Source organism: Natrix helvetica, assembly GCF_964273705.1.
Source record: "Natrix helvetica genome assembly, chromosome: 1".
NCBI classification, from domain to species: domain Eukaryota; kingdom Metazoa; phylum Chordata; class Lepidosauria; order Squamata; family Natricidae; genus Natrix; species Natrix helvetica.
In genome coordinates this window covers 27390634-27418323 of record NC_138548.1, presented here as the reverse complement: position 1 = coordinate 27418323, position 27690 = coordinate 27390634, and the positions used below count along the sequence as shown (strand labels likewise).

General features: G+C 42.1%; 2 protein-coding genes across 3 annotated transcripts in view; one reads left to right on the top strand and one right to left on the bottom strand.

Annotated features, from left to right (window-relative positions):
- Nucleotides 1-12824, bottom strand: part of ABHD12B (abhydrolase domain containing 12B) — a 29687-nt gene extending 16863 nt beyond the window's left edge. The window contains exons 1-5 of one of the 2 annotated variants that reach the window (XM_081967437.1): nucleotides 12644-12824; nucleotides 7890-8017; nucleotides 5398-5500; nucleotides 4000-4119; nucleotides 519-549 (exon numbers count right to left, since the gene is read on the bottom strand). In XM_081967437.1, the coding sequence (XP_081823563.1) occupies nucleotides 519-549; nucleotides 4000-4119; nucleotides 5398-5500; nucleotides 7890-8017; nucleotides 12644-12678 (417 nt within the window). In that variant the 5' untranslated portion in view covers nucleotides 12679-12824. Of the gene's footprint in view, nucleotides 1-518; nucleotides 550-3999; nucleotides 4120-5397; nucleotides 5501-7889; nucleotides 8018-12620 lie in introns of both variants that reach the window. The other variant, XM_081967438.1, reaches the window with a different exon arrangement.
- Nucleotides 12825-15520: 2696 nt separating this feature from the next.
- The window catches only part of LOC309385515 (COUP transcription factor 2-like), a gene marked incomplete at both ends in the record, with an annotated part of 35683 nt that continues 23513 nt past the window's right edge, over nucleotides 15521-27690 (top strand). Inside the window, 2 exons of the mRNA XM_081940031.1 lie at nucleotides 15521-15610; nucleotides 26429-26910. Of these exons, the coding sequence (XP_081796157.1) occupies nucleotides 15521-15610; nucleotides 26429-26910 (572 nt within the window). The remainder of the gene's footprint in view (nucleotides 15611-26428; nucleotides 26911-27690) is intronic.

Genomic DNA, 27690 nt, shown 5'->3' with positions numbered 1-27690 from the left:
GAAGCTCCATTCGCGGAATCCATGCAGCATGCAAAACCACACCCGCTCTGGTCTGCGGAAAAACCGCTCTCCATGGAACCAGTCCCTGGTGCCCAAAGGTTGGGACCCACTGCTCTACAGCACTGGATATGCTCAAATGAGTATTTGCAATAGAAAGAAGGACAGATTTTTGAAGAGACTATAAATTATTATTGTCCCATAGTTTAAAAATAACAATAAAAGTATCTCTATCTGCAGATTTAGCTATAGGAAGTTCAAGGTACATAATTTGTTATGTAATTGCTAAGAATAAGACCCTCAGTCCCAGAGAGTGAAAAGGAATGCACAGAACAGGTAGCTCAAATGGAAGCATTAGAATATCAAGAAAACTATTATTTCTGCCCATAAGACTGGCACATTCACAAATAAGCTATCCAATCTCAGAATATAAAGCAAGACAAGCATAGTTACGGATCTATGAAAAAAAAGGCACCATAGCCCAGGCAAATTTTACTAGACGGAGATTCTTTAATACATACCTTCATGAAATTAACTCGGTGACTTGTTGCCCTGGAAGAGATTATAGAAATTAGCTACCACAAATTACCTAAGGAACAAGGATGCTGTAGCTGCCTACTTCACTGCTTCCAGAAGCATCTATTTAATACAATATAATACAATAAAATAGCAGAGTTGGAAGGGACCTTGGAGGTCTTCTAGCCCAACCCCCTGCCTAGGCAGGAAACTTTATACCGTTCCAGACAGATGGCTATCCAACATCTTCTTAAAGACATCCAGTGTTGGGGCATTCACAACTTCTGGAGGCAATTTGTTCCACTGATTAATTGTTCTAACTGTCAGGAAATTTCTTCTCAGTTCTAAGTTGCTTCTCTCCTTGATTAATTTCCACCCATTGCTTCTTGTTCTACCCTCAGGTGCCTTGGAGAATAGTTTGACTCCCTCTTCTTTGTGGCAACCCCTGAGATATTGGAACACTGCTATCATGTCTCCCCTAGTCCTTCTTTCTCTTAAGCTAAACATACCCAGTTCCTGCAACCGTTCTTCATATATTTTAGTCTCCAGTCCCTTAATCATCTTTGTTGCTCTTCTCTGCACTCTTTCTAGAGACTCCACATCTTTTCTACATCATGGCGACCAAAACTGAATGCAGTATTCCAAGTGTGGCCTTACCAAGGCATTATAAAATGGTATTAACACTTCACGTGATTTTGATTCTATCCGTTTATGAAGCCTAGAACTGTGTTGGCTTTTTTGGCAGCTGCTGCACACTGCTGGCTCATATTTAAATGGTTGTCCACTAGAACTCCAAGATCCCTTTCACAGTTACTACTATTGAGCAAGGTACCACCTATACTATACCTGTGTATTTCGGGTTTTTTGCCTAAATGTAGAACCTTACGCTTTTCACCATTGAATTTCATTTTATTAGATAGTGCCCAATGTTCACGTTTGTCAAGATCCTTCTGTATCTTTAGCCTATCTTCTGGAGTGTTGGCTATTCCTGCCAGCTTGGCGTCATCCGCAAATTTGATGAGTTCCCCATTTATTCCCTCATCCAAATCATTGATGAAGATGTTGAAGAGTACTGGGCCTAAAACAGAGCCTTGGTACTCCACTGCATACCTCCCTCCATGTAGATGCAGTTCCATTGAGAACTACATGTTGAGTACGGTTGGTCAGCCAGTTACGAATCCATCTGGTGGTCATGCTGTCTAACCCACATTCTTCTACTTTATCTAGTAGTAGGTTATGGTCTACCTTATCAAATATTTAAATCTTATGGTCATCAGAATCCTGGTCTAGATGAGCATTTGGTCTGATTCAGCAACCAAGCTCTTTGGATGTTCTTTGATAGCCTTCCACCAACTGGGTGTTTTCCAGCTGCCTTGGCTTCCAGTATAGCCATGCAGCCTAACAATACAGGAATGAAGGTGTAATATAAATGGAGGGCCTCAGATTGGACAAGGTGTGTTGATGTCCTCAGAAGATTTGTTGGCTTTATTTTAAAATTCTTATTGCATGAATGATGGAAAAAGGAAAGAAATGAGTCCTTTTGTTCCATAACGACTGGAATTTTAATGTGAGTTGGAAAACCTTGTACCGATCATTAGAAAGAAAATCTTCTACAACCCCCCCTTTAAATTCTCCTTTGCCTTCTCTTGGATGCAAGCTATGAAGTTCCTCTCATTTCTATTTCCAGTTGGAAAATTTGAACTGATATTCTTGTCACTAAACATGCATTTAAGTAGTATTAAAGCATATTATAAATAAAACACAGTAATTAAACAACTGAAAGAAGCCATTAAAAAGATGAATTAAAATTGCAGACTTTTACAAAAAAAAAACCTAAATCTGTGAAAATTCAGACTGATTCACTATTTGCAAATATGAGCAGGTGTTATGGGAACCTCTGTTAAGATAGACCAGGTTTTGTTTGCCAACATAGAGATAATGAAAACCTCTGCAAGATAAAGGATGACGAACTATCTCTTTCCTCTTCCTTTTCTTTTAACATGTCACTCTTGATTCCTGTTTATGCAGAAAGAGGCCTCGGGGATTTCACATGCATTCTTGCAAAAGAAGCTGGAACAATGCTTGGAGAGGGAGGAGTTTTACTCAGTCCTCCTCCAGACAATGTCCTGATGAGCATAAATCCAGCTATTTCTTAATGACTAAGTATGTCAAATCCTGGCTGTCACTATTCCCAGGGTTATAATTTTAAATGCAAAAGGAACCAAATACATTATTAACCTTGTAGAAGCCAATGAGCAGATGGGCTCTTTGAAATTCTTCTCTGGACAAGGAAAGGACTTGAGAGAACCCACAAGTGTTCCAGATAATTGCTCCTCACAACAAGACTGCAAGATAGCAGTCTGCAGGGAATTTGGTACTCTATGACAGTGTTTTTCAACCTTGGCAACTTGAAGATGTCCGGACTTCAACTCCCAGAATTCCCCAGCCAGCATTCGCTGGCTGGGGAATTCTGGGAGTTGAAGTCCGGACATCTTCAAGTTGCCAAGGTTGAAAAACACTGCTCTAGGAGATAAGGGAATGCCATCTCACCTAAACCATAGTTGGAATGTTTATTGACACAGGGTTCACCTGCTTTCTTTTCTAATCACTTTTGGAAATTGCTTGTTAATTGCTTTTCAGATATCAGGAGCCTGTAAATTTTGACAGGTAGTTTTTCTTCAATCCTTAGTGAAAGAAGTTTCAAATACAACTGTAAGGATTTTTAAAAAATCTTTTTTTGCAAAAAGGTAACTTTACAAATAGACTAAGGATCCAGATGGATTTGAAATAAGATGTGAAATTAATTATAAGAATCATTTCCATTCAAAACAACAAATACTGTTTGATAGGATGGGATTTTGAACGTTGGACACTATAGGGAACAGAAGGAATTACTGTAAAGATTACAATGAAAATTGATAGCTTAAATTTGACTTACTAATACAGAATGGAACAAAGAGTGACTTGGATAACATTGCTATGTGAACTCTATAAAAGAAACTTGTTAAAACTGACAATTTTTGTGACAAGAGAGAAAGAAAAAATGAAAAGAAATTATGTTCTAGGATATTATTTGAAGGGATTCAAAAACAAGATTGTCAAAAGTAGAAGGAAGGAATATAAAGTTGGTTTATTTGATCAAAATTAAAAGAGATAGGTTATCTCTTGTAGTCCTTCATGTTTTGTTTTGTTAACCAAGACTGACTTTAAGGATCTATTTATAGATAAGGAAAAAAGAGAGAATTCACTGCATTTTAAGAGAAAATGACTACTGCTCATCATTTTATGGGATCACCATATTGCAAGTTAAGAATGCTGGCAACTAATGGTAAAAAATTTAGCTCATGATAAAGGAGGCGTGAAGTCCTTGCTTCTCAACCTAGCAGAGACCTAAAGCCACTTTCTCCCTCCCTGGATTGCCACCCCAACCTAGATCAGATAGGATAATCTCAGCACTAATGTTTCCGCTGAGAGTACAAAATTCACCTGGTACCCCCATTGCCATGGAGATAGATGATGATGGGGTTATCATCTGCGAGGGCCTCTTCATACCAGCTGAAGTCTTTTCCTTCAGCTTCTTTCCATCTGTTGTCTGCTAGAGCATACCTAAGACAGGAAGCCAACAGATCAGACAGGCACCTTTTTAGTCCTCCAAGGTAGGCCAGACCAGCCAGCCTCAGAAGTACTGACTTTATGTTTATTGTAACAGAATCTTGCAAGTCTGAAAATATTTCTCTCCTTTCCTTTTCCTCTCCAGAAACCTACAGAGGATCTTATGAAATGCTTCCCATGCCTTCCCTCCTTCTGCGGCTGAGATTATCTTGCTTGTTATCTAAAGGAGGTATATGTCCAAATTACTTAATGAACCGGGTCACTGAATTAACTGAAGTAGCCTAGATGTTTATTTTAAAAAAGAATTAGATTCATACATGCACCAACAGAAACAAACCAAAAATGAGAGAACACTGATTTAGCTTCTCTACTAAGGATATCACAGATGTCAGAGATCAATGTGGCAACTTCAATCGGGCAATCAAAGATGCTTTGTGCATGCATAGAAGGACAGGGATCAATTGTACGGTTGTGGCCGCCATCTTGTCTTTGTTTACTTTTCCATGAATGCCCCATCTTGCTAATTTGAAGTAGAATGGGACAACTAACTGCAGCCAATTCACCCCGGCCAATGCACTGCGGGACAAATCAATATGGCGTAACTCAAGAGAGGGTCAAGTGAATTGCAGTGGGCCTTGTCTCACTTTAGGTTTGAACTTTCTCATATTAAAAGTCCTCAAGGCTGGGATGAGCAGCAATTCACTTGTTCCTCTCTTGAATTATCCTGCGTTGGATTGTCCCGTGGCGGGTTGGCTGGGCTGCGCTGTCTTAGACCTATGGGTACTATGTAGTAATGGTCTCTTGGCCACAGATCTGATCTCAAGTGAGTATGATGTCAATTCATAAAGTTGCCATGGTAAGGAAAGGGGGGGGGAGCGCATTCCATGCATAGTTTCGGCTGACGGATCTCAGATTACTGCAGCAGGTTTGGAAGGGATGGACCTCATTGGGAAATGTGATTTATGACACAGGCTGAGGGGAGGGAAGAAACAGGGGTAAAGTTCAGCTATAATTCAAATGAGGCTCAAAATTGACTGCAATAAGGCCAAATGGTACTCCTAATAAATGACTAGTTTTCTTTCGAAACTTGGCTCAATACTCATGAATCAATTAGGGTATCTTTCAGAAACCTGACACATGACCAAGGGAACTCCAATTTGGATCTATATGTTTATTTATTTATTTTCAGGAAATTTATATTGCCGCCTATTCGAATGTGGCGACTCATATAACCTATCCCAAAGAGGCTGATGGAGCCAAGTACTTACTCACCAAATGCCAACAGTGACTCCTGGTTCAGAGGTAAGATAGAAGTTTTTGGTACTCTTTACAAATACCTCAGGTTTATGATAATCTACTCCAAAAGGATAAGCCACTGCAAAAGAAAAAAATGACGAAGTTTGCTTTCAGTGAAATAAGTTGACCTCCCCTCCCATTTCCAACCCCCTAGGCCAGGGGTCAGCAAACGTAAACACTCAAAGAGCCATTTGGATCCGTTTCCCACAGAAAAGAAAACACTGGGAGCCACAAAGGTCCTAACCGGAAGCCCCCTGTTCAATTCTGGAGCTGACTGGAAGTTCAGTTCCCCCACCATAGAGTCTCCTCCTAGTGTGGTGTACCTTTTTCTCTACCTGTCATAACCGAAAACCCTATCGATTGTGGAGACGACTGGAAAACCCTTTTCCTGGCACACTGTGCTTTCCCCCCCTCCCCCCCCAGCTCTTCTCAAAATTGTGGCACCGACCGGTGACAGAGCCGCAGCAGAGCCACAGTTTGCCCTGCCCTAGGCTATGACAAAGACTCTGAAAACTTCAAAAATTTAAAATTGTTTTAACTGGTTTATTTTCCCTGCACCCACAGAATGCTAGGATTTAATAATATTGTGATGGAAAGAACATAAATCCTTCAGAGAAAATGATCCAGATTCTATCCAACCTCAATTCTGATGATGTTTTGGATCAAGGGCCAGCAACGTTTTCTTTTCTTTTTTATTTAAGTTTTTTTTTTAATTTTTAAATGTATATAAGTATTAAATACATGAACAGCATGACTTCTGGGTATTAATTTTGATACCCAATAATAATAATGAAATTGACAATTTTGATCACCTTACGTTAGTCGTACTCGCATCTTTCTAATATCATTATACAAAACACAATCATCTTTCAACTTCTTATTCTTCCATCTACCTGATGATTTTAACGTTATATAACAATATAACATATATAATAAAACAAGGACCAGCAACATTTTCACGAGCCAAGCACTCATGTGATCTTGTTCAATAGTAAAGGTAAAGGTTCCCCTCGCACATATGTGCTAGTTGTTCCCAATTGTAGGGGGCGGTGCTCATCTCCATTTCTAAGTCGAAGAGCCAGTGCTGTCCTAAGACGTCTCTGTGGTCATGTGCCCGGCATCATTAAACGCCGAAGGCGCATGGAACGCTGTTACCTTCCCACTATTTTTCTACTTGCATTTTTACGTGCTTTCAAAGGGCTAGGCTGGCAGAAGCTGAGAAAAGTAATGGGAGCTCACTCTGTAACGCGGTGCTAGGGATTCGAACCGCCGAACTGCCCACCTTTCTGATCTACAAGCTCAGCATCTTAGCCACTGAGCCACCACGTCCCATTGTTCAATAATCTGGGCACCCAATTTTTTGAAAATGTATTTGAAGGGATCAAGATCTCACACAAGATCAACAAATTTTATGTCAGATGTATGAGCTCAAACGTGGAAGAAAGGTACAATCTCCAAGGAACCTATTTTTTTTGCAATAAGGGCCCTTTCTTCTTTTAAATTTATGTTTATTTAAATGAATATAATCTGAAGCAGTCCCCAGCTTTGGAAAATCATTATATCAGTCGGAAACAAGTGAGAAACATCTTGAAATCCCTGCCCTGTTCAGTAATTATTAAGCTAGTAGGATACATTTTTTGAAAATGCTCTTTAAAACAGAAAAGAGCATTAAAAATATCAAGGAGTGCATTTCCTTTATCTATGACTGTAGCCTACTTCCCCATTTATTTTTTTCTCATGCTTACCCTAACAGGTGAAGAAACTAGTGCTATGCAATTGTTAGCTATTTATCAATCTTTATTTAAACAAGCTTCTTTTAACTATCAGCATGGCTTTGGAGAGCTTGTTTGGCATCATAGTTAAAAGCACTGGTCTTAAAACTGGAAGTTCTAGTCCTGGTTTAGGTATGGTTTCGGCTGAATGCCTTCCCCCACCCACCTCTCAGTTGTCAAGAAACACTTCTTGCGTGCACTTGTCTACAGATCTGCCAGAATCAAGAGTGATTCAAATGAAGAAAACAGCATTTTTTTAATTAAAAAAAGTCTTTATTTGATTACACGGGAAAAAAGAGAGAACATAGAATGAAATCTAATACTCTGATCATCCTTACTTAATCTGTTTATGTAAAAAAGTATATTCATCACTTTAGCAACTAGTAATTTAGAAACCTTAGGGAGACTATGAAGTCGATCTTTTGCAATAATATTTTGAATGGATTTCTTGAGCACGGTACAGATCCACCCTGTGTTTGGGTTACAATTGCATTAGCTGACATTTTCAATAAAGAGTTATTGAAGAAAATTATTGAAGAGTTAGTCAAGTTGATAAAAACAATGATACTTTGAGTGGTTTCCAACAGGTCCTTAATCAGTAACTGATTTGTGAATTACTATAGGCATACAGGAATAAATGTATAGATATTTCTATTTTCAATTGAGATAAGTAAATAAAACAACAGGAATACTTACAAAAATTGAGGTAGACGAATTTTTTTAATACTGGAGGGAATAGTCGAACAGTCAATGGTATAGAGACATATATAATAAATACATACAGTAACACCGCCAAGATCATAGAGACATAATTCAGAAATTCCCTAGAGGAAAAAAATGGAAGAAGATTTAATATATTGTTGCTTACAATAATTAGATTGCTCACAGTGGTAATCTAAGGACAAAAGGCTAATAGTTGTGATGGCTACAGGTAGACCTATGACCACAACTGAGCCCAAAATTTCCATTGCTAATTGGAAGGCAGTTGTTATGTGAGTTCCACTCTATTTTACAATCCTTTTAAGCACAGTTAAGTAAATCAGTGTAGTTGTTCAGCGGATTGTGTGGTCATTAAGCAAATCCAGATTCTCCCACTGATTTTGCTTCTCAGAAGCTAGCTGGGAAGGTCATAAATGGCCATTTTGGGATCCCAGGATGCTGCAACTGTCATAAACGCTAGTGTCCAAGTGCCATTTTGCTCACACCACCATTGGGAATGCTACAACGGTTGTTAAGCATGAAAATGGTCATAAGTCACTTTTTTGCAGGGCCGCTATAACAGTCACTTAACAAATAGTTGTAAGTCCAGAACTACCTGTGTATATTACCTCCAGTACTGGAAGCTAGAGAACCTAAAGAAGAGAGACAAGAGAGCTGGTTGGCCACAGAAGGGTTTAGGAATTTAGGAACCAGTCACTTACAAACTGTTGGAAGTTATGTCAGCCTCCTCTCCCACCTACCCCCCACAAAAGTTACTTATGACCCAGTTTTGAAGTTCCGATGGCTGGGCTCTTCCTGCAGTAGTGTAATTGCATTTTGGATGCTAAGCAACCAGCCCCAATTAATGGCTTCCTGCAACATCTCACCATCATGTGACCACAAATTATGTTTGTGTTAGAAACTGACATTTGTTTCTGGCAAAAAGCAGCTCTTGGGTTAGCTAAACAACCATATTATTTGCTTAACGACCACATCAGTCACTTTACCAATGCAGCATTTTGCACTTGCTGCAAAAAAAAAAAGGTCATAAAACCGAGCATGGTCATGGGTTGACCTACTTAATGACAGCACAATTTACAAAGATCATTCCAGGCTCAATTAGGGTCGTAGATCAAGGACTGCCTGCCCATCGCTTTTGGACTGCCACAATATAAAATGGGGGAAGCAATGGTTCCTCAAATATTAGGTCATTGGCCTCATTATCACTGATTGTGAGCCTTGAAATCTAGGCCAACAGCTATTGGACTTGGTTATTTTCAGCCACATTACTTCTTGTGGTTCGAAATTACAATTTCTGCCATACAAAATTTCTCCCCAAGGCAAGAGCAAACTGAAACCTACACGACAATGCTGGAACTGTAGAAAGCTGCTCAGCTTCCAGATGAAGGGTTTTTTTGAGAGCCAAACCGGCAGTAATGCCAACAGCAACCCATCCCTGGTGAGTATATAGGATTTGCCTTCTGTTTATATACAACAGCTTACCCTGCTCATATTGGTGGGGATGTGGTCTTCTCCTTGATGGTTCCTTTATTAGGCTTTCTACTTAACTGTTTGTCTGGTGTTAATCCCTTCTTATCTGAATGTTGGCTGCTGAAGAGAATATGTTTGGTCTTTTGGTTTCCTTCCCAGCTTCTTATTGTCTTTTCACTGGTGTGTAAAATTGGTTTACTTCTATTTTCTCTGGCTGATTTGTCTGAATGCCAATCTTCCAGGACTACAATTCCTATTACACACACACACACCTCCTAACCAGCAGAGGCTTTAATTGGTCTGGCTGGAGATGATGACAGTTGTTCTCATATATCTGGCATGTGCCATATTGTACAAGACCTATTCCATCTTACTGCACAACTTGTTTGTTACAATATGTAGTAGGTTCCCAAATATGTATGCTTTGTACCATATCCTACTCAAAAGAATAAGTCAAGATTGGCAACCCTATTTTTCCAATCTTCTGGGATCTTGTAACCAGACTAAGATACAAAATAGAAATGGAGAAAAAGTCAGGGGGGAAAAGGAATTCAATAAAAGGATGTGTATGTATTTTGCACAGTCTCAAGGGCCCTAAATTACTAATGGAATGTGGATTAGACCTTAGGCAGGAGCATACACAATTGGGATGGGGGGAATGTGTCAACCATGTGAAAATAGCTGGCACAACTGGACAGTTGAACCCCCAACCATTGCATAGGTGAAAAGGGGGACCTATTGATTCAATTGACCCTGTGGACATTCTTGGATCTAAGGCTAACTTGACACTCTAATTTAGTGGTTTTTAAACTGGGGTTAATTTGGGTTTATCATGCTGGTAATAGGAATAGCACTTAGATTTATATACTACTTCACAGTGCTTTACAGCCTTCTCTAAGCAGTTTACAGAGTTAGTATATTGCTCCCAACAATCTGGGTAAAGGAGCAATTTGCAATTATGAGTCCTATTAGGGACATGGTGTAAAACACTATGTAGAGCCTGGGGCATGGCGGTGGGGGAGAGATAATGACATTGGGACCAAGGAAAGGGGTAATTGGGTTAAGCAGTTTAAGAACCACTGATTCAATCCTTACACACATCTGATGAAAAGAGGCAAACTGAATGCAATGATAAAGAGAGGGAGAATTTCTCTATAAAATGGCAACTCTAGGGATCTTAGGCTCCCTCACTGTGGTATGACATAAGAGAATCAGGTTTTTGCCTGGAGGAAAGGTGCAATCCAGCACTCCCACGGAGATGGAAGAGATTTATCTGATCAGGTTCAACACCCCTAAAGAACTGGGATCACACAGACACTCAGAAGGGACCAATTTGTGAGCCAAATCAGTGGAGGAAGAACAGATGGCACTCCAGCAAGGAAAGGAAGCCAGGCTTTGTCTGGTTGCCAGGCTGGGTTGCTTCAACTGAAAAATTTACATACTGATACACTTCTGTTTTCCTCCCGCCACCCTAACCCTGTTATAATCATTGTTTTGAGCATCTTTGGCTTGCCAAAATACTCTGAACGATGATTATTTTCTTAATTGTTCAAAGCAGCTTTAAACTCTTGTGTCATATTTGATGACTGTCTTAGTACGAACAGTGCCTGCATTATCAGAACTCTCATCTCAGCACATTTGGGCGCACCTTCCCAGTCTATCTAAAGTGTTAAAAGTCTATCATTGGACATGCCTTCCATATTTTCAAATCTGCCCAACTTGCATTCTTCAAATTTTCTATTCTAAATAAACATATGAAGTCCCAAAACCTGGTAAATACGATGAGGTGGTTGTGGATTAAAACAGGACAGTTTCTAAATCTGCAGTCTCCTCCAATTACATTAAACCAAAACTTCAACTGAGTGCTGGCAGGATATTATGGGAGTTGAGTGCAATACGTTAAGGAAAGCTAAATTTTGGAGTCCCACAAGCATATCCAAGATATATTAGAAATTAGTATATCAAATATCATGTTAAACCATAGTTTGTTTTAACATACATTGTTGAACAAGTCAGTTGAATAAATTTCTTAAATAAACTCAAATGGAAGGAGTACTAAAACACACATTAATCTACACACATTTGAATAATATATAATGGTGATTAAAATGAATTAAGACTAGAAGAAAAAGTTCTGCTTTTTCAAATTTTCTGTTCCCAAAAACTCATGTCAACTCATGGAACTACTGGATCAGTTTTTCCTCAATCTTGACTACTTTTAAGATACATGGATTTCAACTCCTATAATACCCCATGCTGGCTGGCTAAACTCTTCGGAATTGAAATCCATACATCTTAAAAGTCGTGGAAACCCTATCTCACTAAATATTTTACTGCTGCGCTCAAACACATCCTCCAAGAACTGCTGATGGAAAATAGAGGCTATTCTATTTTCCATCAGCAGTTCTTGGAGGATGTGTTTGAGCGCAGCAGTAAAATATTTAGTGAGATTTTTAGTGAGATCTACTGCCTAAGTTTAAATGACACACATAACCAGGCAACTGAAATGTCCCATTTATGCAACAAATATGCCGATTTGTAAGCTAATCGGATGAGCTGGATTCTGTCCCAAACTATAACCAGTTCTGGTCATGTCAAAGTCCACCAGGTTGTGCCAAAGTCAACTCTGTCAAAAAGGCACTTTGGGGGCATCGTATGTACTTCAAATGATTGTCCCAACAGCCAGAGACCAGAGATAATGTATGTAGTTGGAAACTTCTTAGACTTAGAAAGTTCACCGGATAGCCTTGGCTCAGCTTCCACCACTCGGCCCATTTCACTACTAGGCTAATATAAGGATACACAAGAACTCCTCCCGTTTACCCTGAATCAGACTGAGATTTTAAGTGGAGTAATAAGCGAAGTCCCCAAGGCAAAGGCCTCTGGGAGCGCCGCGCGGGGCTGAGCATCAGGGGCGCGTTCCGTTCCCATCTCCTTTTATTTACCGGCGCTTCTTAAAGCGCGCCGCGCTCACCGGCTCTTTTCCCCTAACGTTTCATTTTATACATTCGGAAACCTGTTTGGAGTTTAATACTGAGAAGAGCTCAGTTCGCCTCGACTCCTTCATCTCCTCTCCACCCGCCCCCTTTTCTCCCCGCAAGCGACGGATGAAATCGGCGGCAGCACACAAAAAAGGAGCAGAGGTCCAGCGACGCGGCGGCGAGGTGGCCGGACGCAGAAGGAGGAATCTCAAGAGGCCGGCACCGGAGGCAGCGACACGGGCTCCCGTCCGCTTACCGGGCATCGCGGCAGCGCCTTACCCGTCAGGCAACTCGGACGAGGCGGCGTGGCCCATGGCAGCCCAGGCGATCTCCTTTGCTGAACGACCGGGAGGCTTCCGCGCGGATACCGGCACGTACGCACCTGGCCGCCTTACATTCTGCCGATAAGGATGTAACCAGCAACTCTCCGCCTTCAGCAAAGGGGCGGATCGGGGCCGGCACCCCAGGTCCACGCCCTCGACGCGGGTTGAATGGGGGGAGGCGGAGCCACGCCCAAGCCACGCCCAGGACGCCTATAGACTGGAGCCGACTTTCTTCTATCCCTCAATATTTTTGCCATCTATTATACCGTGGGTGTGTAGGTGTGTCAATATGACAGTGGTGATGCTATGTTTTTAAAAAGTGCACAAGTGTACACAAAAGCACTATTTATCCGTGGGCTCATGCAACATTCAAAATTACGAATGGGTAATTGCAAAGGAGAAGGTTGCTACTAACGTTTAATTGACCTCTGCTTATGCCTATTATGTAAACCTTTCTAGGTGAAATGGAATGGAATGGAATGGAATGGAATGGAATAGAATAGAATAGAATAGAATAGAATAGAATAGAATAGAATAGAATAGGAGATGAGCGACAGAGCAACTGGAATGACTAGCACATATATGTGCAAGGTCAATCAAGTTTATTTCCTTTATGTCAGCTAGATGATACAAAGGCAATAAACTTGAGTTCCAAATGTGTGTAAGGGTTATTTGCACCATAGAACTGTTTCAAGGAGATGCTGTCATCCATAAATGTGATATGAAAGAATAAAAAGATCAGAGAAGGTCACATGTCACCATGTTGGAAGAAAAATCAATCTGGTTCAGTTCCTAGCTGGGAGAAAGACACCAGAAATATGGAGGCTGATTGGAAAGATGGTTTAATGTTGAACAGAACTCACCATCATTTATGGTTCTGGTGCAGCTGACCAATTGGTTTGATGAGTACATGGATTTTTATAAGTTTCAGAGATGCTGCTAGCGAGTTTGTGCAATGTTTGAAATGCCCTCAGAGATTGTGAAATATAGTGAGCTCTGTGTCTTGTGCTGAATGGTAGTGGGTTAATCATATTATGTCCTGAAGGATCATGCAACAGCATACCTCATGCCACCAGACTTTTGGGCTTAGACAACTTAGAACTACACCACCTTCAGTCTGACCTAAGCATAGTACATAAAATTATCTGCTACAATGTCCTTACCTGTTAATGACTACTTCAGCTTCAATCACAACAATACACAAGAACATAATAGATACAAATTTAAGGTAAACCGTACCAAACTCAGTTGCAGAAAATACGACTTCAGCAACAGAGTGGTCAATGCCTAGAATTACCTGACTCAGTGGCTTCTTCCCCAAACCCCCACAACTCACCCCATTCCTAAGAGGTCAGTAAGGGGGTGTACTTAAGCACACCAACGTGCCTACCGTCCCTCTCCTAACAGCCCCATTTATTTGTATCCATTTCATATATTCATAATCTTGTATGTACAGTACTTATATCTATTATCCTATACATGCTTGACAAAACAAATAAATAAAATAAAATAAATGTCCTGTTCTTTTTAATCCCATCATCCCGGAGCTGAAGGTCTTTTGTTTTATAGCTAGGCTTGCCCAGTCTTTCTTAATGGGCACAAACATATCTCCTGAGGGCTATTAAGAAAGACCGAGTCTGTTTCCTGCCTCTATAAAAACATGTTTCTTCATTTTTCATTTAGGGAAATATAATATTCTGCCTTTTTAAATATTCCTCAAAATATTTAATTCTTCTAGGAAAGGGGGAGCTTCCCACACCCAAGATTGACAGTGCCATACGTTTAATGCTTAAAATATTCCCACTTCCTTTTAAATCTACTTTCATTACTGGCTTCGACTGCCTTTCCATCATGCTGTTGCAATTTTTATCTTTGTGTAAATCAATGTTTTTTAAAAAAAAAAATCTTGGGAACATTTAAGATGTATGGATTCCAACCCCAGAATTCCTGGGGAATCCTCCTGCCTTATTGCTGGCCAGGGAATTCTGGGAGCTAACGTCCACCCATCTTAAATTGCCAAGGTTGAAAAGTAGTGGTTTAAACCCCTGTTGGAAGAAATGTCCTTCTGAGTTCGCCTCCAAGTGGGGAAAAAGACACTGGAGGCATGGAGGCTGCTTACAAAGATGGTTTAATGTTTTAATGGAGGACAGGACCGCATGGCTGGAGGTCCTGGGGAAAAAGGTGATCACATGCTTCCAGGTGTTGGGTAATGAAGAAGAAAAGGAAAGAAGGGTCGAAGAAGGGCTTGCAGGGCTTTTTATAATCTGTTCGGCCCCACCTATCTGTTTCCTGTTCCTGTGTAAGAAATTTATTCTGATTGGTTGTCAGACTCACATGGGCCCATGCAAGGGCAACCCTCTAGGCTGAGTTTTGAATCCAGGTTTGGTTGAGTTCAGATGCCATGTGGTCAGTTGAGTAAAGGCTTATATTATCATGCCTTCATTCCCATCCCCCTGGAGCTGAAGGGGAGAACTCTTTTATTATGTAAAGGGACTGGCTCGGGCTTTAATGGCTCATGGGGGCAGGAAGCTGCAGGGAGAGTTACCTTGTCTTTTTGAAACATGTTTCTTTTCACATCCAGAGAAATATTCTGCCTTTTCAATATTTCCTAGGATATTTCATTTTTCTGGGAGAGGGCTGGGTGATAACTTCCTACACCCCTTTGTAGGTTTTGAACTGAAATGGGGTGCAAATGAAATATATTCTTAATCAGCACAGCAATCATACCTGTCATTTCAACAGAGCATCCTGGGAATGTTGTGCCTTATACTTTTCTGGTGCTGCTACATTCATCAAGGAGATTAAGTGAGTTACTGAGAGATTTCAGACAGGGATGAATTTGTACGTTGTGAATTGCAAGAAGAATTATGCCATTTGCAGCAAGAGGCAATGTAGCAATACTGAGCATATTGCAAGTGACGCTGTAAGCACTTAAGCCTGTTCCAGCATGAAATTATCATGTTAGGGTTTGTCGGCTCATGAAGCCTTTTTCTTAAAGTCAGCTCTAAGTTCTGATTTGGAAGATGTAATCAGGAAGAATATGCCTCTATTAGCTAATACTGAATCTGTGAGTACAGTATTTAATTTTAGCTATCTATTAAATCCTGCCCCCTCAAATATGGCAGGAGAGTGTTGCTGGAAGGGATGAGCAAAGAACAATGGAGGGACATATCAGGAGCATATTATGTCCACCAGGGTCATCCAAGCTGCCCAGCTAAAGCAAGCAGGCACCTAGATTGGGTGGCAGCAACATAGACCATTGGAAGATGCCAGAGGCAAAGGCATCAGTTCATAGTGCGTAGGAGGGCAAACCCCTCCCATATTTTTAACCAAAAAACCCACATGAATACAAATTCTTAAATGATGATGATGTACCGCAGGATGATAGGCGCCCTCAGGTTGGATGACGCTCAACATGGTATCAAGGAAGCGCTGAGGTTCTTTTGGAGTACTAATAGTGTTTATGATTTGGCTCTATTAAACCCTTTGGGACATCTAGTCATATGGGAAAAGAAAATCTGTCGTTGCAAAAACAGAATTATCAGAAGATAACCAGCATAAAAATGAGAAGGCTGAACAGAGTGAAAGTGTTAGATACTTGCTACAGTTATAATGGTTTCCACCAAGGTCCTCTGTTCCGGTGGGAACAGAGGTTTAATCTCATTGGTCGAAGGGTCTGACAGCTCCCTATAAAAGGGCTGCTGTCAGACTCAACCTTCGCTGGATTGTACATAGTTGCTACTGAATTAATCAAGAGCTATTGTTACCATTAGCCTGTGTGTGCCTTTCCATTACCAACACTGGCGACGAGGGTGGAAGGCAACTAGGTGAACCAAAAAAGAGCATAGCAATCCAGCTAGTAAATCCAGCCCAGAGCTCAGTGCAGCTTTGAGGAGCCATTTTTGAGCGGCAAACTCAAAACGCCCTCAGAACACAACATGGCCATGCACGCCCCACCAACTCCAGTCACCGAGCACTGGGACTCGTATATGCTGAGGTTCAACTGCTTCCTCGAAGCCAACGACCTCATGGGCCTTTCTGAAGGGCGCAAGAAGAACATGTTCCTCGGTTACCGTGGATGGGAAATGTTCGAAACTGCCAAAGACCTATCAGAGCCAACACCGCTACAGTTGGTCGCTTGGTCTGTGCTCCAGGAGATGCTGAGGACTCACTACGCTCCCAAGCCATCTAAGCATGTTCACCGGCACGAATTTAATATTCGCAACCAGAAGGAAGGCGAATCAATCAACGAGTACATTGCGGCGCTATGAAAGGCCGCAGTGTACTGCGAGTTCCAAGACCTAGACAAACTTATTCTTGACCGCATCATATGCGGTGTCTGGGACATTAATTTACAGAGGATGTTACTTGCCAAATCTGACCTCTCTCTACAAATTGCCTTGGACAAAGCCAGGGCATCAGAATCAGCCGTAAACCCTGCAGCGCCAAAGCATTCCGCAAGACATGCGGAAGAGCGCATGCGCACTTCGCAAGACCACAGAGGCTGAGAGCTGAGAAGGCAAAGTAGATGACATCAGCTGCATGCACAGTAGCCGCACCAAGCCGGTGCACAAATTCAAACCATGTCTCCTGCTTTGCGCTAGCTGTGGAGGAGACCATGCCAGATCGTTTTGCCGTTTCCACAATGCTATCTGCCAGCGCTGGAAGTGAAAGGGGCACATTGCCAAGGTTTGCAGAAGCAAGCACCCCACGACGACCTGGCAGCCAAGAAGCCAACCTAACCGCCAGCAGAAGCCCGACCAAGGGGTATGGCAGCCTCCACCACGGCGCTCAGAGGGCGACACCAGAGTCACCTACCACACCTCAATCGGCCAAGTTAGCATGTGCTTCACTGATTACAGAAAGGCCTTTGATTGTGTTCATTACATCAAGTTGTGCAATGCACTTAAGAAAATTAGGAATCCGAGAATATCTTTTGTCCTCACGAGAAATCAAAGTTGGAGTTTGAAGAAGCCCAATAAGAAAGCTATTCATCCTTCTGGATTTTAATGTTGGAGAAGGCTCCAAAGCAGGGGTGGGCAATTAATTTTCCCAAAGGGCCACATGAGAAAATGGAACTGTTGTGGAGGGCCACTGCTGTTTCCCCAGCCTGCCCCCTGCCACCATCATGCCGTCCCCTGCCATCAATACCCTGCCCCCACCGATGTCAATGCCATGGACCAGACAGGGAAGACGGAGAGCCAGATGTGGTCCACAGGCCATAAAATGCCTGCTCCAGAGAATACTCGAGTTCTCACTCAAGGTACAAATAACTAGATTAAAATTATTCTACCTAGGACATATTACGAGAAGACCTAGTTCTCTAGAGAAGAATCAGAATCGAGCTGGAAGGGACCTTGGGGATCTTCTAGTCCAACCCCCTGCTCAAGACTCTAAAGACTGGAAAAGGTAGGAGGAAAGAGAAGAAGAAGAAGACAACCAGTAACAAGGTGGATGAACTCAATTATAGCAGTGATGGATTTTGGAATGCTGATGGGAACGGAAATAAAATCTTTCTTTGTAGATGCTGACAATTTATAATAACTTCATGTACATCAATCAATTACCAACCATTAAATTAACTAACATGCACATATTCATAGCATTGACCTGAATTTAGAAATCTAGGGTATTTTCAGCTGTTACCAAACTGTTACCAGAATGTCTCACTCTTGAATATGCCAACTAGAGCTACTGAGTGGATAAGGGGCCACACATTCTCCATTCATAACTTAGTTTCATATGCCAGCCAGAATTTAGTTGTACAGTTAATGATCATCAAACTGCTCCCATATTATCACTCGATTGCGTCTTCATGGATCTTCAGAATATTTCTCAAAAATTATGAAGTAAAATAATACATCACAAAAGTGAAAAATACCTTCAAAACTCACAAGACTGCCCATTCATGCAATAAATGTTCTCTCATGTTTTCACATGTGTTTTCAAATGATGTGCATGTGATATCTGAAGATATTTTTGTGATGATTTTTGTTAAATGTTTTAAATTTGTACTTTATAATCATAGGTGACTAAGCCAAAATGCAAAACATACATGCTAGCAAAATAAAGGTGCCGATCCCAGCTCTAAGAGATCAGCCTTTTGCCTTCTGTTGAAGAGAAAATAGGTTGCTGCTTTACCACAAGGCAAGCAAGTGCTGAAAACCTCATTTACTTTGGTACCTGACATCCGATAATACCACTATTCCATTTGTCCTGGGCGTAATATTAAGAGTCTCATTACTATGGTTGGGAGCATTGTCAACTGCATAAAATGCACACAGCCTGGAGATGAACATTGTGACATATGGCATATAATTTTGTTTTTTAAAAGACATAAATATATACTGAGGCTACTTCCTGTGCCCCACCTGAGCTAAATACTTACTGTAATTGCTTACCCAGCTGTCATCCCCTAGCAACCATTAATTAAGTATTCTGTTAGCTCCCTTCTCATGAGTCACAATAACCAAGTTGTTAGAGTTTGACTTAATCATAATTTGACAATCTTTGAGTGCGCACAAATATCTTTTTAGACCGAAGGTGGCTTCAGAAGTCCCACTCTTGTTAGAAAAATAGACGCAAAGGGTCGTGATGCAGAGCAACGCCTTTTAGAGGTAGCCTTTTTTTCAGTTCTTTCTTTTATGTGCTTATTCTATCTATCTATCTATCTATCTATCTACCTACCTACCTACCTACCTACCTACCTACCTACCTACCTACCAACCTACCAACCTACTTACCTACCTACCAGTGGTGGGTTTCAAAATTTTTTGGAACCTACTCTGTGGGTGTGGCCTGCTTTGTGGGAGTGGCTTGCCAGCCATGTGACCGGGTGGGAGTGGCTTGCCAGCAATGTGACCGGGTGGGAGTGGCTTGCTGGCCTTGTGACCAGGTGGGAGTGGGATGTTAGAAGATCCCAAATGAAGTTAGAAAGGCTGGGTCCCAAACCTAGCTGGCTTAACTGGGATAGGGGGAATAGGGGGTAGAGGTTCACCAAGGACCCTCCTCTCCTTTCCCCCCAAAAAGCAGAGGGCATCAGTATTTAGAGGGAGGTCTGTCTCCCAACTTCCCCCCTTTGGGTGTCACTCTTTCTCTCTCTCTCTTCCTCCCCCCCCCCCGTTTCTCTCCCCCCTTTCCTTCCTCCTCCTTTTCCTCTGCACGGTTCCCACCAGTTTTTCACGCTGAGCCATTGGGGGACGTCAGAGGGAGAGAGAGATGGATTGAAGGGTGCAAAGAGAAACCCATTTTGAGAAGCCTCCCTTCCCAAAAGATCGTTGAGAGGAGGAACGGGAGGATTCCCCACCTCACTCAGCGCTGTTTTCAATGGGAGGCTTTTCCCCCTTGCAGTTCTTTCCCTTCCCAAAAGATCTTTGAGAGGAGGAACGGGAGGATTCCCCACCCCACTCAGCACTGTTTTCAATGGGAGGCTTTTCCCCCTCGCAGTTCTTTCCCTTCCCAAAAGATCTTTGAGAGGAGGAATGGGAGGATTCCGTGGAGCAGCGTCGAGATTCGGCCATCAGTGGGGGGGCAGGGTCCCCCCTTGCGTTCCTCGTCTTCCTGGATGGCCCCCGGAATCATCGGGCAGCGATGGTGGCGGGGAGTCAGCCCCGATGCAAAAAACGCCAAGGGGGCGGGGCAGGAAATCACTTCCGGGTTCATTCTCCAACCGGATCGCGCGATCCGGTGCGATCCGGTAGGAACCCACCACTGCTACCTACCTATCATCAGAGGTGGGTTGCTGCTGGTTTTACTACAGGTACTGCAGGTTTGCAACCTGTGAGCAACGCGTGCAAGGCACGCTGCATGTGTGTGTGCTGTTCAATGTAAATTGTTCTTTGCGCATGCGCAGAACAATTTACAGTGAATTACACATGCGCAGTCACTAAAAACCAAAATGGCAGCGGCCCAACGGTGGCAGGCCTGGGTCGCTGCCAGTTCTGCAACCCAGGCCTGAATTCCACTACTGGTTCTGACGAATCAAGCCGAACCAGGAGCAACCCACCTCTGCCTATCATCTATCTATCTATCTATCTATCTATCTATCTATCTATCTATCTATCTATCTATCTATCTATCCATCCATCCATCCATCCATTCATTTACCTACCTTCCTACCTATCTACCTACCTATTATCTATCTATCTATCTATCTATCTATCTATCTATCTATCTATCTATCTATCTATCTATCTAGTTATTTAGCTATCTAGCTATCATCTGTCTCTCCTCTATCTATTATCTATCTATCTCTCCATCCATCCATCTATCTATCTATAATCTATCTGTCTCTGTTTATTTGTATCCTATGTTTATTATTTTTACAAATATGTCTCTCACACATATTTTCTGGACACACCAGAAAATGGAAAGAGAAAAAACCAATTGGTACTATGAGGTAGTTGAAACAATTTAATTCAAGAGGGGCATTTGTGGATGAGGGTCAGAAAAGTCAAGATGGCAGCTTCAATCACAAGATCAGATGTCTCCCCTTTTTAGATGGGCTGCACATTTAAAAAGTGAATAGGGATTCAGTTGCACAGCCATGGCTGCTATTGATTTTTTTTTACATTCTCCTCATCCCCAACACACATGTAGAGGTGCATTTGAATAACAGCAACTTTTGAAAATAAGCCAAGCATCATTTGTGGTCTCAGGAAGAAGGTCGTTCACCTCTGATGTGGCAAAAAGAAATTCAATCCTTGGCCCTGGAGCAGAAATAATGAAGGTGATTTTATTTCTAGTATACATTTAGAATAGAATAATAGAATAGAATAGAATAGAATAGAATAGAATAGAAATATAAGTTAACAGAATAACAGAGTAACAGTTGGAAGGGACCTTGGAGATCTTCTAGTCCAACCCCCTGCTTAGGTAGGAAACCCTACACCACTTTAGACAAATGGTTTCAGACAATGATTACATTGTCTCAGCTGTAGTATGGTATTCATCACCCTTTAAATGGATGTGCCCACCAAAAGGAGTGGAGATGAAAACACCTCCTCACCCGCAATCAACACCCAGATTAGCAGAGATTAATACTAGACTATCAATCAAGAAGTAAACAATACCCCAGATAAACAAGCTATCAGTAAACTATTTATCGTATTTTTCGGATTATAAGACGCACCTGACTATAAGATGGACCTAAATTTAGAACAGGAAAACAAAAAACGTTTTTGGCCTTCGCACCAAAAAATGGCCTGAAAAAGCCTCAAAAACAGCCTGGAAAAAGCCTCAGAAATGGCCTGAAAAAAGCCTCAAAAACAGCCTGGAAAAAGCCTCAAAAATGGGCTGGAACCCCCCCCCCCCCAAAAAAAAAACAGGCCAAACAAAGCCCCCTACACAGGCCGAAAAAAGGCCTGAAAACTGGGCATGCAGAGCCCAAAAAATGGCCGGCAGTTTGGCTGGGTTTTGGCAATATTCAGTCTATAAGATGCACAGGCATTTTCACCCCCTTTTGGGAGACAAAAAGGTATGTTTTATAGTTCGAAAAATACAGTATTTATTTGTATCCATTTTCTCTGGCAGAGGGCTATCAAAAGAAAAAGCAAAACAAAAGAAGAAATGTTTCCCCTTTTGCACTTGAGCATGCAAGAAGGGACAGGAAAAGAGAAAGGGAAAGAGGAAAGACAAAGAAACTGTCTGGATTGTTCAAGATCCCTATGATTTCCAATCTTTCTTTCAGGTAAATTGGGCATAATGTAGGTGGCTGGGAAAGGCACAGATACATAACAAATCATGTGGTCTCATCCTGACAGTTATTAAGTCTATTTGTCTTAATCTCTCAGCCTTTATAATTTCTTCCAGTAGGATGTTTACTACTTCATGATTTTTATTAGTCCTGCAAGCAAAAGCCTCAGGCCATCCTGTGAAGGTACATTCTAGTCCCAAAATATACTTAAAACTTTGCTTTCTAAGTAATTCAGTGAAGTCTATTTCTCAAATTGTCCCTGGGTAGTTGCCATTAAGTTGGACTCATAGAGGTGGGTGCCTGTGTACTTTTGGATTATTTCTGGCACAAATTAGATAAGCTGCTACAGCTTGGAGATAAGAGGAATAGAGATCCTTGCCTACTACACAGCATGTCATAAAATCTACCAGTGCTTTTGACCCCCAATGTGTACCAGCATGTATTTGTTATAAAAGAATCCTTAGCGGTGTATCTAAACAAATAAATTTGTTCTCTACCCTCCACCCATCATTCCCCTCCATGCCTCCGATAAACTTGGCCCCTGCCCTGTCCCCGGGTGTATAAGAGGGTGGGGAAGTGGGTATGGATGGAGACATTGGAATTAGGGAAACTGGTCATTCTGAGTGTTGTAGGGCAGTTTCCTTAGCAGCCCTATCTGCAGCCCGGTTCCCTTTTGTGTAAAGGGTGTCTTCCTTAGAATGCCCCTTGACATGTATGACTGCTACTTATTTTGGCTGCCGGACTGCTTCCAATAATTTTAAAATTTGTGGACCATACTTAATAGTTGACCCCTTTGCATTTTATAGTCCTCTTTCCTTCCATAAAGCTCCATGGGTGTGCAAGATTCCAATTTGCCATCTGTGTAAATATTTACTGTTAGTCCTACAGGCAGCTGTAAGGCTCTAGTGCAGCGATGGCGAACCTTTTTTGGCTCGCATGCCACAAGTGGGGGGAGCGCAGGGGGGGTCGTGTGCGGGCGTGCCGCACCCATAATGCAATGTGCGACCCCCCAGTGCACATGCGCACACAACAGGCGCGACCCCCCATTTTTACATGCTTTTTAAGCATTCCGAAGGCTTCAGGTTTCCATTCTATTTTAACCCCCGTTATTGCCTCCAGCCAATTTTTGATCTTTTTCCAAAAAATTTTAGCCTCCTCACAGGTCCACCATAAATGGTAATATGTTCCGTGTATCGATTCGCATTTCCAACATTTGGGGGAGGTGTTTGTTGATATTTTAGCTAACCTTGTTGGTGCCAGGTGCCATCTATAAAACATTTTGTATTGGTTTTCCTTGTATGCAACTGAGAGTGTCATTTTTAAGTTTGTTCCCCCAAATTTTTCCCATTTGTCTAATTCAATATTATATCCAAAGTTCTGCGCCCATTTTATCATTTGTTCTTTCACAATTTCCTCTTCCAGTTTATACTTCAGGAGAAATTTATATATTCTCCCTATCATATTTCTATCTGAGTTTTGAATAATTTTATCCAATTCTTGTGGTTCTGTTTCGATGTTATATAATTTGATATCTTTATTGTATTTAGTTTTGATTTGAAGTTAAGTTAGCCAGTCAACTTTCATGTTCTGTTCTGCCAATTCTTCAATTGTTTTTAAGTTTCCCTGTCTATCAATTAAGTCTCTATATCTTAGCATTTTGTTCACATCTATAAAATTTGGATGGGTCATCCTGTCGGTGACAGCCAATTCGGAATTTTCACATAGTGGGGTGTTGTTGTTTTTTGAGCCATTTTTGCAATAACTCTCTTCTAATTAAATGATTTTGAAAGTATTTGTGCATTTTATTTTTATCATCCCATAGGAATGTATGCCAGCCTGCTTGCAAATAATGGCCTTCCAAGGTCAAAATTCTTTTATTCTTTAGCTCTATCCAATCCTTCACCCATGTTATTGATACTGCTGATGCATATAGCTCCCAATTTGGTAATGCTAAACCTCCCCTCTCCTTGCTGTCTTGCATTGACTTTAGTTTAATCCTCGCTTTTCGTCCCTGCCAAATAAACCTAGAGGTTATTTTGTTTAATTCTTGAAAGAATTTTTTACCCGGATAAATGGGTGCGGCTTGCAACAGGAATAAGATTCTTGGTAAAATATTCATTTTAATTGTCGCTATATGTCCCATGAGTGATAGTTGAATATTTTTCCAATTTTCTAACTCTTTCTTTATTTGTATCACTAATTTATTATAGTTATCATCTTTAATTGTGGAACATTTTGCCGACACCCAGATCCCCAAGTATTTCACTTTCTTAGTTATTTGCATTCTGGTTGTTACTTCCAGTTCCTCTTCTTGCTTTTTTGTCATGTTCTTGGTTATCATTTTTTTTTATTGATCTGTAATCCTGCCACTTCGCCATATTCTTCTAATTTTTGAATTAATTTCAGACTGGATTCTACTGGGTCCTCTAGAACAAATACTAAGTCATCGGCGTAGGCTTGGGCCTTATATTCTTCATTTTTGAGTCTTAAACCTGGGCATCCCTGTCTGACTCCTTTTTTTTATTTCAATCTTCTCTGTTAGTTCTCCATTCATCAGAACTTTGGCTGTCTGATTGCTTTTCAGTGGTTGTGCCAAACGTCTGAAAGAATTCTTTCTGTGAAACTGTGAAAGGGATCTTGGAGTCCTAGTGGACAACCATTTAAATATGAGCCAGCAGTGTGCAGCAGCTGCCAAAAAAGCCAACACAGTCCTAGGCTGCATCAACAGAGGGATAGAATCAAGATCACGTGAAGTGTTAATACCACTTTATAATGCCTTAGTGAGGCCACACTTGGAATACTGGATTCAGTTCTGGTCGCCACAATGTAAAAAAGATGTGGAGACTCTAGAAAGAGTGCAGAGAAGAGCAACAAAGATGATTAGGGGACTGGAGACTAAAACATATGAAGAACGTTTGCAGGAACTGGGTCTGTTTAGCTTAAGAGAAAGAAGGACTAGGGGAGACATGATAGCATTGTTCCAATATCTCAGGGGTTGCCACAAAGAAGAGGGAATCAAACTATTCTCCAAGGCACCTGAGGGTAGAACAAGAAGCAATGGGTGGAAACTAATCAAGGAGAGAAGCAACTTAGAACTGAGGAGAAACTTCCTGACAGTTAGAACAATTAATCAGTGGAACAGCTTGCCTCCAGAAGGTTGTGAATGCCCCAACACTGGAAGTCTTTAAGAAGATGTTGGATAGCTATTTGTCTGAAACGGTATAGGGTTTCCTGCCTAGGCAGGGGGTTGGACTAGAAGACCTCCAAGGTCCCTTCCAACTCTACTATTGTATTGTATTGTATTGTATTGTATTGTAATTCCCCAACAGTGATCTGGGGCGTGGTGGGGGCCCTTAAACTCCATATCATTTGAACCTTCCTGAAGCTGGTATTGGAGCTGCTGGATAGAAGGGGGGTGAGTCAGAGAGACAAAAAGACTGAGGTGGGGGCCCAATCATATATCTATAAACCAAAATAGCAATAATACATTCTGGATTAGTGTGCTTGAGACTGTGATTTTATTTCATTTCAAAATGACTGGCTTAGTTCAATGTAATAGCTGTTTTGCACCTGTCTTTCGCAGTACTCTTTTCAAATTTGGATACTGTCCCCTTTGTAAACAAATTACTAGTCTACATAGACAGATTACCTATCTAGAATCTCTAATCTGTGCTCTCCAAGCAGAAACTAGGTGTCTACTTCAGCCATTCCACTCTATGGCGATGCCATGCTATCAGCCCCCTCTGCCACAAAGATCTTGCAGGAGAAGAGCAGTCTGGACAACTGTGGGATCTGGCAGGTTGAGAGCTGTGAACCATAAACACAAAGCTTTTGCTGTGACCCAGCAAAACAGATATAGTGCCCTTGCTGACCTTAATGGGGACACTAAAGAGATAGGTCAAGGTAGTTGTGATAATGATGACACAAATAAGCAGGGGATCGTGGTCCAAAACGAAGAACTTTCTTCGGAAATGCGAAATGGGGAACCAGGTATCACATATCAGTCGCAGAAGAAGATCAAGCAGTGGCGTAGCGTGGGGGGTGCAGGGGGGGCCGGCCGCACCGGGCGCAACATCTGGGGGGGCGCGCTCTGGATATATTTCCCTCCTGCTGCGGGCAGAGCCTTACCCGACCTCCCGCTTCGGCAGCCAGTGCATGCAGCCGAACAACATTATGGGCATCGAGAACATTTGTGAGTTGGCCGCTCGGATGCTTTTCAGCGCCGTGGAATGGGCTCGGAACATTCCTTTCTTCCCAGACCTCCAGATCACTGACCAGGTGGCCCTGCTGAGGCTCACCTGGAGTGAGTTGTTTGTCCTCAACGCCGCCCAGTGCTCCATGCCTCTCCACATTGCCCCGCTCTTGGCAGCCGCCGGCCTCCACGCGTCGCCCATGTCCGCTGCCCGCGTGGTCGCCTTTATGAACCACATACGCATTTTCCAGGAGCAGGTGGAGAAGCTGAAAGCCCTACACGTGGATTCGGCGGAATACAGCTGCTTGAAAGCGATTGTCCTCTTCACCTCAGATAGGTGGGGGGCGGCCTCTGCTGGGGTGGTGGGGCTCTTCCAGCACTTGCTGGGAAGTGGGATTCGGGCCTCAGAAACCAGCCTTCCTTCCGTCCGTCCTCCCCAGCCCATCCCCCTTCCTCTTTCCCTTCTTCTCAATTTTCCTGGAAGAAATGGAAAAAGGCGAAGTGGGGGGGGAGAGAGAGAGAGCTCTCTGGGGCGTTTTGTTGTCGGCTGGGGGGCAAGAGATTGTGGTTTGACTGGGAGGCACGTCCTGCTGTATCTGTGTCAGCTGTGCAGACCTAAGGTTAAAGTTTGGAAAGTTATCTTCTCTTTCATTAGAAGAGGATTTTTAAAAAAAGAAGCCGAGGAAGTATATATTGGGAAGAGTGGGAGAAGGGGACAAATTGTAGGTACATAGGGTCTACACAAGGCCCCGGTTTTTGTTTTCATGGAGCCCCTCTGAATCGCTGTGAATGAGAAGTGTGTGTGTGTGTGTGTGTGTGTGTGTGTGTGTGTGTGTGTGTGGACATTACTCCCCAGAGTTGTCCCACTGAGCACAGAAAGAGGCAGCCTTTTGTGTCAGTAGGCAGAACATCACAGCTTCATATTTTGAGACCATTGAAAGGCTGCAAGCTGCTCAGTGACAATGGCCAGCTGAATGGGGGGAGGGAGGAATAAACGGGTTAGGGGGCGCAAATTATTTGCCTTGCCCCGGGTGCTGACAACCCACGCTACGCCACAGATCAAGGTATGTAAAAAGAGAAGTCACCTTCTGATTGGTGATTCAATCATAAGGGATGT